This window comes from Microtus oregoni, unplaced genomic scaffold (assembly GCF_018167655.1).
Source record: "Microtus oregoni isolate MIOR12 unplaced genomic scaffold, Mior012 000020F_ref0000438, whole genome shotgun sequence".
NCBI lineage: Eukaryota > Metazoa > Chordata > Mammalia > Rodentia > Cricetidae > Microtus > Microtus oregoni.
In genome coordinates this window covers 17,579,482-17,592,731 of record NW_024543079.1, presented here as the reverse complement: position 1 = coordinate 17,592,731, position 13,250 = coordinate 17,579,482, and the positions used below count along the sequence as shown (strand labels likewise).

The 13,250-nt window shown below is 53.7% G+C and overlaps 1 protein-coding gene across 2 annotated transcripts; it reads left to right on the top strand.

Annotated features, from left to right (window-relative positions):
- The first annotated feature begins 7,519 nt into the window (after positions 1-7,519).
- On the top strand, positions 7,520-12,474 carry Slc52a3 (solute carrier family 52 member 3). Of its 2 annotated transcripts, XM_041670741.1 has the most exons (4): positions 7,520-8,128; positions 9,009-9,496; positions 11,114-11,237; positions 11,590-12,474. In XM_041670741.1, the coding sequence occupies exons 1-4, from the start codon at positions 7,562-7,564 to the stop codon at positions 11,800-11,802; spliced, it is 1,392 nt and encodes a 463-aa protein (XP_041526675.1). In that variant the 5' UTR covers positions 7,520-7,561; the 3' UTR covers positions 11,803-12,474. The 2 variants fall into 2 exon arrangements, with proteins under 2 accessions (XP_041526675.1, XP_041526676.1); XM_041670742.1 differs by lacking the exon at positions 9,009-9,496 and having other exon boundaries at positions 11,590-11,660.
- Positions 12,475-13,250: the final 776 nt, after the last annotated feature.

The window sequence follows — 13,250 nt, the reverse complement described above, 5'->3', positions numbered from 1 at the left end:
TTGTCAGAGGACAATTTACGGGAATCGGGTTTCTCCTTCCATCACACGGGTCCCGGTAATCGAACTCAGGTCAGTAAGCTTGGGTGCAAGCGCCTTTACCTGATGAGCCATCTCGACCACTCGTTAGTTTTGTTTTCAGACAGTGATGGAAGAGTTTTGCTCTGCAGTCCACGCTGGCCTTTAACTCGCGATTCTGCTTCGACTTCCAGCGACAGCAGAGATCACCGTCCCACCGGTGTGGCAGCTCCATCTTTGCTGTAATGATCTTGTCATGTAATGAGCACCCGCAAAGAGCGAATCGAAACTGACCCGGCGAAAAGGAATCCGGAGCGAGAGGGGCTGCAGACAGGAGCCCTTTCCCACCCTGGCAGGCCGGAGTCTCGCCAGCCACTGTCCTCTCCAGAGCCCCGCACACCCCCTCGGGCGCCCCGCCCACCCGCCTCGCCCCTGACAGTCCCATTCTAAGGTGCGAAGTAAGCTGTTGGCGCCTTCATCTCTACTAGAAGGTTGGTTTGCTAACGGCCAGAACTTTGTACCCTGTTCACTTGGACATCCTAAGCCCTTCCCACGGTGCCAGGCTACTGGAGTTACTGGATTAACTAGAGTTGATAATGAAGTCCCTGAAAGAAAGCGCCAATGTAGTGACTTAGAGAGGTCTGACAGGTCTTTTTCTTTGTAGCCCTGGCTGTCCTGGAATTTGCTTTTAAGACCAGGCTGGCCTCATACTCAGAGATTCACCGGTCTCTGCCGCCTGAGTGCTGGGATTAAAGGCCTGTGCCACCACCTGAGCCTGAACGATCTCTGACATTAAGTGCAAACAGCAACTTCAGAATTTAGGATGTGCTGGGGATGCAGCCCAATCGGTTAAAGCACTCGCTTAACATGCACAAAGCCCGGAGTTGGACCCCCAACACTGCATAAAACCAGGAGTGGTGTAATCCTAGCCTTTGGGATGTAGAGGCAGGAGGATCAGAAGTTTAAAACCATCTTTGGGTAGATACGGAGTTTGAGGCCAACCTGGGGTAACTAAGTGTCTCTTTCCAAAACAAACAAACAACGGAATTAAACAGACTGTGTGAATTGCGTCCCCGGATCCCCACCCCGCCCTGTGCAAATAAACTTTAAATTTCTCAAAAGACCAGGGGTGGGCAGCTTAGTGGAAAAATCCCTGCCTAAACCCTGGGTCCCTCCCCATCACAAAAAATGCAGCCGGGGGGGAGGGACTATTCAAAACTAAAGGATCTTAAACAACAGAAGCTAAAGACGTTCTACAGATCACACGATCAGGGAGGAGACACAGGCTGGGGTCCATTCGTGTGTGCGGTGAACAGTGAGTCACACAGCCCATGCAGGTGACTTGTTACAGAGAAGACAGAGTTCTTCGGTGGAGGTGGCATTTGACCTTCATGCTTGGAAATAAGATAGGATCTCATCAGGAAGTGATGGGTAGAAAGGGTATTCCACTGAAGAATTGGATGGAGTACGGTAGCTCAGAGGTCCCATATACACTTCTGAAAGTAGCAAGGGCAACTGGTGAGAGCGGTGAGTTGAGAGAGCAATAAGATGTTGAAGCATGTTGGTCCCCGTTGGGAAAGGATTTGCTTGTGAGGATGGGGTGAGCAGCAGAGAGTCTCCAAGGGTTGAGAGCCAGTCTACTAAAATAGTAATGCCATGTGGAGCACCTATGAGAGGCTGGTCACAGGCTAGACCACAGCAAAGAGGGGAGCTGGGATGGAGGGAACCCTGCTGGACCCGGGTGGGCAGCATTCAGGGCACAGTCATAGAACTAACACCTCTGCTAGGGAGGCTACCTTTTCAAAGCCAAGCCTGTGTCCTCGGGGCCAGCACAGTCGGCCTTGGTTCAGAAGGAAGGATGTGTCCTGCCTCCACCTTCCAAGTTCTTCGTGTGCATTGGTGGTTGTATGGACAGGAGACACAAAGACAGGAGAAATTCCAGCCCGAAGGACCACAAAATCTGAGGCTTGAAGAAGGGTCAGGGATGGGAGCAAGACCAGTATCCTTCATGACAGAAGAGGCTTGGGAGTAATAGTGGTACCTAAGTTATGAGGAAGAGGGGCACTGCATGTGAGTAAAGACTGTTGTCGTGGAGATAAAGAGCCAAGGACAAGCGCTATCTGCACAGCCCCCTAGACACACTGTGACTCCCTTGGACCTGCCTTCACCGCTAGATGGGGATTCTATGACCAAAGACCAGTGCCCCGGGCCACCCCTGTAGGCCTGAGAAGGACCAGCTCAAATTTTACCATAGATATAAGTATGTTTGCTTGGGGTGGGGTGGGGTGGGGGCAGGGACGGGAGACCTGTTGCCATCTTCTAAGAACATTTTGGGTAGTGTTTCCTGAGCCTCACAGTGAGTGAGGGTGGAGCCCTCAGGTCTCCACAACAGTGGTAGGCAGTTCCGAAGGAGCTGAGACACTCACTGGAGGCCACCCGAAAGGAGAATGAGTTCCTGGACCTATCTGACACATTTTCCCAGTGTGTAGATCACCCCTATGATTCTGGCTCCAGTCCTAGCGGGAGCTTCCTGTTACATCGTCCCTGAAAAGAGCATGTAATCCTTCCCTGAGTCTGTTTTCCCATCTGTGAAATCCGGCAGGAAAGCATCCTCTGGCCCGCAGGTTTAAATTACTGTTGGTCAGCCACCAGAGGCTTGAGGGTCACCCAGAGCTGTGTAGCTCCACTCAAGACCCCACTTCTCTGGGCCTCAGTTTACTCATCTGTACAGAGGAGCTTCTGTAGTAGGCTCCAAGGCAGAAGCAAGGAGCAATGGCTAGTTTATGTCTAGCGGCACCGGGCGGTTGTGGCCCACGCCTTTAATCCTAGCATTCGGGAGGCAGAGTATCTCTGTGAGTTTGAAAAAAGTTACGTCTAGACGCAAGATGTGAGGGAACATCCCCGAGGAGAGGGGCGGGATGCAGAAGGCTCTAGTACCACTGGGCTGTTGGTAGGAGCTCCTGAATGCTGTCGCAGGGCCAACCCCCGGTCCCGCCCACCTTCCAGCCAGCGGGGCGGAGACAAGCAGGTGCCGCCACAGACGCCAGGAGCCGCGGCGCGAGCAGACCCTCTGTGACGCTCGGTGAGTGGCGCTCGGTGAGTGGCGGTAGAGCGCGGGCAGGCGGGGTTGGGGGGGTCGTCTGGGGACAGCGGGTGGCCTGTGACCTTTCCCCTAGTTCCCGCCAGGAGGGCGGCAGGGATAGGCTTAGCAACTGCGGACTCTGAGCCGTCCACAAGTTCCCAGTCCCGGCTTCCTCCGCTGCGATGCTGCTGCGCAAGACCTGTATCCACCAACTGAGCCTCAGCAGCCTGGCCCGGGTGCACAAGATCCCACCAATCTGGGGATCGCTCTCCTCGAAAGTTTGGCTGGCGTGGGAGGCTGGATGCCCTTCCTGGCCCGCAGGCGCAGGGAGGAGAGGAAGGAAGGGAACCATGACACCTCCTCCCTCCCTGAAACCTGGGCCACCAAGTCACGACGTACCCAGGTCCTTTCACAGGTGGGACCTCCCAGGAGGCTCAAAGAAAGTGAGCAAATGACCCGAGGTCATACCGCCAGGGAGCACAGGCCTGAATGACAGAAGACTCTCTCTGAGATCAGGGTGAGCAGGATGCTACTGCCACCGGCTGCTTGCTGGGTGTGTGGTTGCCCAGCCAAGTCTTCACAAGGGGGAACTTGAGTTGACATGAGTTGGAAGCTATAGGTGAAAATTCCTGTCCCACTTAGGTGTGAGAGGACCCAGGTTCCTGGCCACCCAGCAGCTGCCCCTGAACTAAGGCCTCCTTTGGCCTCTTCCTCTGTCTCAGCTTCTCTTGACTATTTCTGCATCTTTAACTGTTGGTTCTTTGGGCCCCAGTGCCCTGTCCACCACCAATAACTCCTCACACCCTGTTCAGCACCCCACTCCCTTCCCTAGGTTGACTTTCAGATCCCCTGCTCTGTCTACCCAAAGCCAGGCAGGTCCTACCCAGTCACCACGGCCACCAGCAAGCCAGTACCAGCTCCCTCCAGTCTGGCCCATGGGCTCAGTGCCTGCCAACTGCCAGCCTCTCTATGCAGTGTGAGCATCCAACCATGGCGCCAGGGTGTAGGGTGGCCCAGTGTCCTGCAAGCCAGATGCTGCCCCCACATAGGAGAGAATACCTCCCCACATAAACCCCCGTTCCCGTGGGAGCACTCTGTACCAGCTGATAGGCCCCGGTAGGCTCCATGACTGGCTGCTTTCTGAGGATCCCGAGATGGGAGGCTTTGCACAGAAGCCAGGAAACTGTTACAGTCCAGGAACAAGGTCGGACCATGCGGGGGAGGAGGTAGCCCAGTAACACACAATGGGGGTGTGGGACTGCTGACATTCAGTGTTTGATGTACAAGTAACAAAAAGGGTGGTATGTGTTTGCCTAGCTTCACAAGCCCCTGGTTCACCCCTGCAACACACACACACATGAGAGAGAGAGAGAGAGAGAGAGAGAGAGAGAGAGAGAGAGAGAGAGAGAATCACATGAGGTCACCCTCTGAGGTCTCTAGTCACCCACTTGTTTCTGTACCTCGTCTCTATCAGAGTCTTGGTCTGGTCTCTGGCCTTCTGCACTCCCCCAGGGGACTCTAGCACCCAGGAAGCAGCTCCATCTTAGGGCCTGTGTCTCTTTTCCCCTCAGCCCTTCCTTGCTCTCTCCTTCCTGGCCCAAGGATCCGATGTCCCTCTTCTCGCTTCTTCCTGGGGCCTGCTCCACAGTTCCATACACCCTGACCAGCTGTGTGACTCTGGACACTTCTTTTTCCTTTCTGAGCCTCAGTTTCTTCCTCTGTGAAATAGAGTGAACCCAGTACTGCTGAGAAGCTACAGAGAAGGTGAGGAGTTCAGTACAGGTGGATAACAAGGTAGCCATGGAGGCTCAGTGTGTGTGAGCACTCTGACGTGCAATGGCTGTGCCCTGCTTCCTTCGTGGCTCCCCATTGTTCACCTCACCATAACCAGTCAGGACTGGTCTTCCTCCACCTAGGGGGGGTTGTGGGGCACTGAGGATACTTCAACACTGTCCTTGAAGGCCCTGGTGACTCCCCCTCTGCTTCTCTTAATCTTATAGCCTCAGCCACACTGGTCCCAAAGCTGTTCTTTGAACATGGAGGGGGCCTTGTACGGGCTGGCCAGCTCCACTCTGGCCCTCTTTCCCAGACTCCTCTCAGGCTCGTATAACCACCTCCCAGCTCTTGTTGGCTCTGTAGCACCCACTGCCACCTGGACCACTCTGTATTTGGATTTTATGGCTTTCTTGATGACAGATATATTCACATTCCTGCAAGCAGAGGACAATTGTTCAGCTGGGTGTAGGCACCCAATAAAGGCAGGTTACACACACAATGAAACAAGAGCCACAAGACCACTGAAAACAGGGCAAAAGATACAGATACTGAGCCAGGCTTCGTGGCCCAGGCCTACAGTTTCAGCTTCTAGGGAGGCTGAGGCAAGGCCATCCCAAGGTTAAGATCTGTCTGGGTTACAGAATGAAGTCACAGCCAACCTGGACAACTCAGACCCTGTCTCAAAAGTAAAGGCAAGAGGGCTGTGTATAGCTTGGCGACAGACCTTTTGCCTGGTATATGTGTACCTGGGTTCAATGCCCAGGAGGGGGAGGGGGCGTTATGCCTGAGCTACACCCCATCTTATGTTTATCTTTTTTGTTTGGTTGGTTTGGTTTGGTTTTTCAAGACAGGGTTTCTCTGTGTAGCTTTGGAGGCTGTCCTGGCACTCGCTCCATAGACCAGACTGGCCTCAGCCTCACAGAGATCCTCCTGCCTCTGCCTCCCGAGTGCTGAGATTAAGGGGTGCACCACCACCGCTTGGCCCTAATGTTCATCTTTTAAACACGTCCCCACCTCCCCACCACACTCAGAACATTCACTGCTCTGAGACAAACAGTCTGACTTTCGGGTATATTGTTCCCTCTGCCTAGGACATCCTCCTCCCTGTTAGCCATCAGTGCTGGTGGCTTCTCACAGGATCTCCAGACCTAGAGAGCTGGGGTACAGACCCTGATGTAGCCCCACTGATCTCTGTGTTTATCCCCCCTGCACACACACCAGGCAGGAACTCCCACATGGTAGCCCTGGAGGGGAGACTGCCTCCTTTAATTACTGCTGGCTCCCTCAGTTCCCTTTATCCTTTGCTGAGTCAGGAAGAGTCAGCAGAGTAGGGTTCAGGTCCTCCTGCGCCCCCTGGAGCACCGGCCGGGCAAGGGCTTCCAAGGGCAGGATCTTGCAGGAATCTGGGTGGAGAAGGGGCAGGCCAGGACAGCACTTTAAAGGCAGGGCAGGAGAGCAAATGCAGCTTCCAAGCTGTCTCCAGGTGCCCTGGGTAAGAACAGGACAGTGGCTTTTTGCTTTGTTTTGTTTTGTTTTGTTTGTTTTTCGAGACAGGGTTTCTCTGTGTAGTTCTGGAACTTCCTCTGTAGACCAGGCTGGCCTTGAACCCACAGAGATCCACCTGCTTCCACCTCCCTAGAGCTGGGATTACTGCGTGCACCACCATGCCCATCTTCAGGACAAGAGCTTTTATATATAGTGAAGGCCCAGGTCTCGTTGTCTCTGCTTCTTCTCCCGTCTCTCAAATCATCTCCTGTTGCTAGGGCAGTTTCCTGTGTAGGGATCAGGAAAAGGAGCTGCCAGAGCATCCAAGATTCCTAGGTGAGGCTTGGCCACAAAAAAGCTCTAGAACTACGAGAACAATAGAGGATTCACGATTGTGGTGACACAGACCCCCGAGACAAAAGCAGGAAGATCTAGAGTTCTAGGCTAGCCTGGGTTTAAACCAAAACAGAAAAAAGGACAAAAAAGGCTGGGAGTTTGTTTGTGGCTACCCGATTGGGTGGGTGCTGGCCTGAGACCAGTTCAAGGGCATGGGGGGGGGGGGGACTGGCTAGGCTGACCAGGCTCTTGCTGGCTGGGTGGCCTTGGGCTCTGCCCTTCTAGGCCTCTTCCTCACCTGTTCATTGAGGACACTAGTGTGGCATGGGTGACCTTCCTTGGTTGTGACTAACTAAAAATGTCCTATCTGCTGACTTTTTCCAGCTCACAGGAAATTAACTATGGAAATGGCACCCAGAGTCATCTTCCCCAAACTCAGTCTATAAGTCTATAACTGTTTCTATCTTACACGGACTTCTCTCTTGAATTTTCAGTTCTTGGTTTAGAAAAACGTTTACGCATTAAAGAAGCAAGCCTTTCGTCTGTTTTGCCCATACCTCCCCCAGGTTGTCGGCTGTCTTTTGACCTTGTTGTTTACCTGTTTGTGTTTATTGCATTTGTGTGTTTTAACGTGTCTAAAGTTGAGTATATCAAACTCTTCGTTCATGGTGCTGGAATTTCTGAGTCCTGCTGAGGAAACCCTTGTCCAGCTGAAGGTTATCTGTGAACAAATGATCTATGTCTTCTGCTAATATAAAAACATCTTGTTGATGATAAAATTGAACTGTCTCACCAGGTGCCTTCTCCACCAGCCCCTGTGCAGCCTGACCTGGAGGACAGGACAGCGTCTGGCTCGGGCTGCCCACAATGGCCCTCTTGACACACCTGCTGGTCTGCGTCTTTGGCATGGGCTCCTGGGTGGCTATCAATGGGCTCTGGGTGGAGCTGCCCCTGCTGGTGACCGAACTGCCCGAGGGCTGGGACCTGCCCTCCTACCTCACTGTGGTCATCCAGCTGGCCAACATAGGCCCCCTTCTAGTCACCCTGCTGCATCGTTTCCAACCCGGCCGCCTGTCTGAGGTGCCCGTCATCTTCCTCATCCTGTGTGTAGGCACAGCTGCCTGCATCCTCTTGGCCTTCCTGTGGAACGTGACCTCCTGGATCCAGGGCGGACAGCACAGCGTAGCCTTCATCGTCCTCACCTTCTTCCTGGCCCTGGTGGACTGCACCTCCTCTGTCACTTTCTTGCCCTTCATGAGTCAGCTGCCCACGTACTACCTCACCACCTTCTTTATAGGAGAGGGGCTCAGTGGCCTCCTGCCCGCACTGGTGGCTCTCGCCCAAGGCTCAGGTATCACCACCTGTGTCAATGCCACAGAGACACCGGGCACCACCTTGAACCCTGTGACCACAGTGGAGACCCACATCACCCAGGTACCAAGTGTGACCCAGAGCCATTGTTGCTCTTGTCCCCAGTGTGGGGAAGGGAAAATCCATTTCCTTTATTTTTATAGTTTTGACTACACGTTATTTTATTTATTTTGTCAGTATGTATACTCTGGCACGTGTGCATAGGGCCACATGCCACCGTACAGGTGTGGAGGTCAGAGGACAACTTTGTGGGGTCAGTTCCCTCTTCCTACCTTTACGAGGGTTCTAGGGATGGAGCGTGGGTTGTCAGCCTTACACGGCAAGTGCCTTCACCTGCAGAGCCATCTTGTCAGCTAAGAGGTACACACACATTAAAGTGTGTGAGGCGGGTGAACAGCAGAAAGACCGTTTTAAGTGTGTGCATATTAGAGGTTCATAGAGGTGTGAGACGCAAAGACCGGCCAGGTGATAGGGGTTTAAAGCCTTCCCAAACCAGAAAGGAACAGGGACTTGGGGCTCATCTGAGTGTGGAGATGTACTCTGGGAGGGGAGAAGAGATGACTGATGAGCAAAGGTGGCCTGTCCTAAACTCAGATGGACTCTGACAAATGACAAAGGTTGCATATCTCAGTCCTGAAAATGTCTACATCCCTTTCCAGTAGACCTTGGGGGGCTATGACTCTGTCTGGCTTGACTCAACCAGTTTAGAATAACCTGCACTAAAGGAGTCTAGGGTGACATATTCTGGTCTTTTAGTTAGATTGGGGGGGGGGGGTGTATCCTGAGCCTCCAGATAAAATCATGAAGACCAGGGAAATGAGAATCTAAGGTCAAGATGTCTCTAACCTCCCCTGTTTTTATCTGGAAATCTGACGTAATGAATGTTTCTGTCATCTCGGCCTCCCTCGGCGACGCGGCTAACCGCAGCTTTCTTCCTTCGCAGACAGCCTCCAGCCCTTCCCTGCCGCCCCTCACCTGGCACTTGGAAAGCCGCTACCTGGCCCCACGCTTCTCACCGCTGCTGTTCTTCCTCCTGCTCTCCTTCCTAATGGGCTGCTGCCTGGTCGCCTTTTTCCTCCTGCAGCGGCAGCCCTGGGGACGGCAAGGTTCCATAGAGGACCTTCTCCACTCCGAGGTTACCCTACACTCCATCAGGCCGCGAGACACAGGGGACACCAGCTCGCTGGGTGCCCCTATAAGCAGCCCGGGCAAGGGGTCTGTGGAAGTCAGTGTCTCGCCACTCCGCCCAGCCCAGCTGGCCTTCATCTACTCCACGGTGGCCTTTGTCAACGCGCTCACCAACGGGGTGCTGCCTTCCGTGCAGACCTACTCCTGCCTGCCCTACGGACCTGTCGCCTACCACCTGTCTGCCGCCCTCAGCGCCGTGGCCAGCCCTCTCGCCTGCTTCCTCCCAATCTTCCTGCCTAACAGGTACCCCACCTGACCCAGGGAACTCTGAGAGTGCGGCTCACTCCATTCCAGAACCCCATGCGTGAGGTGGTTGGTGTATGGGCTCCCAGAGGCACGGGATAGCAGGCTCGGACCCTGTGCCTCCAGGGTACCTATCTGAAGAAGATAATACTTCCTCCTGTGATGGCTAGGAATGTGGTATAGGTTGTTCTCTATCAGTGCCTGACACTCCCAGTGTCCCAGCAACAGGGCCACCAGTTCATGTAAGTGAAGTGGACATATAGAACCCTAAGACCTAGAGAAAGGGATGGAGCTGAGCTTGTTTAGCCTTGGAGCTCCTGCCTCTGGTCCAGCTGCCCCCATCAAGATACACTTCCAGGATAGCTAGGCAAAGATGTAACGTAGACTACGGGAGCGGGATGGACCCTGGCTCAAAAGTATCATCTTCATCCTGGAAACCTGGCTGGGGCCATGGCAATGAAGAAATGACAGATGTATGCACAGAACAGCTGGGATCAGGTGGGTCGTGCTCACTCCGAGGGAGGGCACCTGCTACACCACCCAGCTCTCGTGTTTCTTTGGCATTGCAAGAAGGAGCAGTTAGTCAGGGTAGGAGGTCTCTGTAGGTGCATGTCTCAGTTACAATCAGAGGGGAAGTGTCTTGGTTAGGGTTCTATCGCTGGGATGAAACACCATGACCAAAAAGTAAGTTGGGGAGGAAAGATTTTTTTTTTTTGGTGGTGGTGGTGGTGGGGGGTCCTACACTTCCAGATCATAGTCAGAACAGGAACTCTAGCAAGGCTGGAACCTGAAGGCAGGAGCTGATGCAGAGGCCACTGAAGAGGGAGAGGGAGCGCTTACTGGCTTGCTTGCCTCGCTTGGCTTGCTAGGCCTGCTTTCTTATAGAACCCAGGACCACCTGCCCAGGGATGGGACCACCTACCATGGGCTGGGCCCTCCCCCATTGACTACTAATTCAGAAAATGCCTTACAGCTGGGTCTCTCGTGGAGGTGTTTCCTCAACCGAGGCCCTTCCTTCTCTGATGACTCTAGCTTGTGTCAGGTTGATACACAGAACCAGTCACGACAGGAAGTAAAAGCTGCAGGCGACAGTTTCCACAGATACTGGTCAAACGCTCCTAAACACTCATTCACGGACCAGGGAAGGCGTTGCCATTTTTCTGAGCCTCACCCAAGGAAAGCAGTGTCCTCAGCTGCCACAGATTCTGGTGGAATTCTGGAAAGGCTCCTCCAGGGCGCATTGGCTGACCTCCCAGGCAGATGGCAGGCCTCCCTGAGAGAAGGGGTGAAGGGTCCTGGAGGAAGCACATCACACCCTGAAGGGCCCTGCAGAGATCAAAGCCCCCCTGGTGGCTTCCTGGCAAGGAGCTGGTATCATGAGGGAAATGGCAGTCAACACAACACCCACATCTGAGAAGCTGCCCAGTGCCTGTGCTCCATCCCCTCCCCTAGGGCACCTCTGCCATTGTGCAGGCAAGAATAGGTCAAAGATGGGCCAAGGACCAGGCACAAGGTTTGGGTGGTCTAACCCTGGAGGCTACTCCTTGAGGTCTGGGTGAAGGGGACAGAGGTCAGGCTTCTCAACTCCTCACATTGCCCTTCTCCATTCTGCCACAGGTCACTGTTGTTCCTGGGGTTGCTCACACTGCTGGGAACCGGCTTTGGGGCCTACAACATGGCCATGGCTGCCATGAGTCCCTGCCCCATCCTGCAGGGCCACTGGGGTGGAGAAGTCCTCATCGTAAGTAGTATCCCCTCGGACTCAGTTCTCAAGGCCAGGCGGACCCCAGGGACAGCCCTTTCTGTTAGCCTAAGTTCTCATAAAAGTGGGGACTTAGGGAGGTGAAGTTGCCATAAATGCTACCTCCCCCGTATGTGCCCTGACTTGACCATTTGGGGGAGGGAGAGACACCTGGGTTTCCTTTTTCTCTGGAGGGATAGCTCCCGTGGTCCCCTTAGCCCTTCAGGGTCACCTCCATAGGACCTCGAGCCATTTCATCTCCCTTCCTTAGCCCGTGAGGTTACTCTGCCCTAGGGCATGCCCTAGAGTTGTCTTCCTACTGCATCTCCCCTGCTGGCCTTGTCCCCGGCAGGTGCTCTCCTGGGTGCTGTTTGCAGCCTGTCTAAGTTACGTCAAGGTGATGCTGGGTTTGATCTTGCGTGACCGGAGCCGCAGTGCCCTCTTGTGGTGTGGGGCAGCGGTGCAGCTGGGCTCACTGATTGGTGCCCTGCTCATGTTCCCCCTGGTTAATGTGCTGAGACTCTTCTCGTCTGCCGACTACTGCAGCCTGGACTGTTCTGTCTAGCCTCACTCGGCCACCAAAGGACACCAGGACACCATCGCCGAGGTGGAAAACCAGAACCCAGAGAGGAAAAGACTAACAACTCTCGCCCCCTTCTCCATGTGGGCATAGATCTGGGTCTGAGCTTTTTAACACAGAAGCCCTCCCCCAACACTGTACCCTAGTTGCAGACTTCAGTCTTGGACTTCTAAGAGATCTGGTTTGTAGCATTCAACTGGAGGTAGCCCAAGGATGTTAGGGGGAGAGCCACTGGAGATTAGGCTGCCCCTTGTTTGCGGTGGGAACCAGGGAAGTCTCTTGACTGTCTAGGCCTCTTTTTTCTACTTAAAGGAGGATGATAGTAAGCAGCCTTTAGCTTGTAGGCTTAGGCATCTAGCAGGCTCTCCTGAACGCTCTCCTGCACGGACTCCCTTCTCAACCCAGCCTGGAAGTGGTCAGAGGTCTTAGGAGGACCCCTGCCTCCATCCCTTTTCTGTGTCCCAAGAAAAGTACCTCTGTGGGATGCTGTCTACAGAAACCCCAGGATCTCGGCCTTCCCTGTCCCCCAGGGTGGTGAGACCCTAAGATAAGTAGAGGGAAGCCCTGTCTGCGAGAGTGAACCCCACCAAGATCATAGTGGACAGTGAGGATCACAGAGGGGAGTCTCGGGCAGGAGGACTTTTGTCTGTAATTATTATTCCGTTTTTGTATTTTATTTCTTTTTATAAAAATTAAAGCTTTCCATGCTTTTGCACTGGGGCAGTGTCCACACAAATCCTGTGAAAGCAACCCTGTGTCAGTCTAGTTGTAACCGGTTTTCAGTCAAGGCTGAGACCTTCAGAAGGGCGAGCAGAGGGAGGCTGGGCCACCAGCCCCCTCTCCTGGACTATTGTTGGGTTGCCTGGCCCCACCCTGCACTTCCTTTACTCTTAGAGTAGGATTGGAGAGGTGGCTTGGCCGAAAAGACTAAGTCACCACGAAAGTCAAACATTTAAATGGTACTTATCCTTTGCTCTGGCTGTGTGCTCAGGTGGAGGTGGGACCCGGCCGGTGGTGCAGGCCTGGAGACACCCGTCTTTAATCTCAGCACTTGGGAGATGAAGGCCCCCGGGTCTCTGTGGCTTCAAGGCTGGCCCTAGTCTGCATAGTGAGTTCTAGGCCAGTCAGGATGGGCTAAATAGTGAGATTGTCTCAACAGAAAAAAACAGCATGTGTACACACAAAACCAAACACATTCGTTACTTCCTGCTCAGTCTCCCAAAGTGGCAGGAAATACAAAGACTTCCTCTTGGACCTCAAGATACAGCATCACAAACCATGGTGCATCTTACACCTTTTGGTTCCGTGAAAACAGGACCTGCTCACTCTTTATCCTGGGTTGGTTAGCACTCCACTGTGGATGCCGAGTTACTCAGCCCTATTTGAAGAAGACTAAAATCTGATAAACCTCTGCACAGGCAGGAAGGAAAGAA

Bases quoted from the DNA above. Each gene is read 5' to 3' on its own strand.
- Slc52a3 (XM_041670741.1), top strand. From the start codon at position 7,562: ATGGCCCTCTTGACACACCTGCTGGTCTGCGTCTTTGGCATGGGCTCC. The intron at 8,129-9,008 runs GTACCAAGTGTG...CTTCCTTCGCAG, and splicing joins TGGAGACCCACATCACCCAG to ACAGCCTCCAGCCCTTCCCT. The intron at 9,497-11,113 runs GTACCCCACCTG...ATTCTGCCACAG, and splicing joins CCAATCTTCCTGCCTAACAG to GTCACTGTTGTTCCTGGGGT.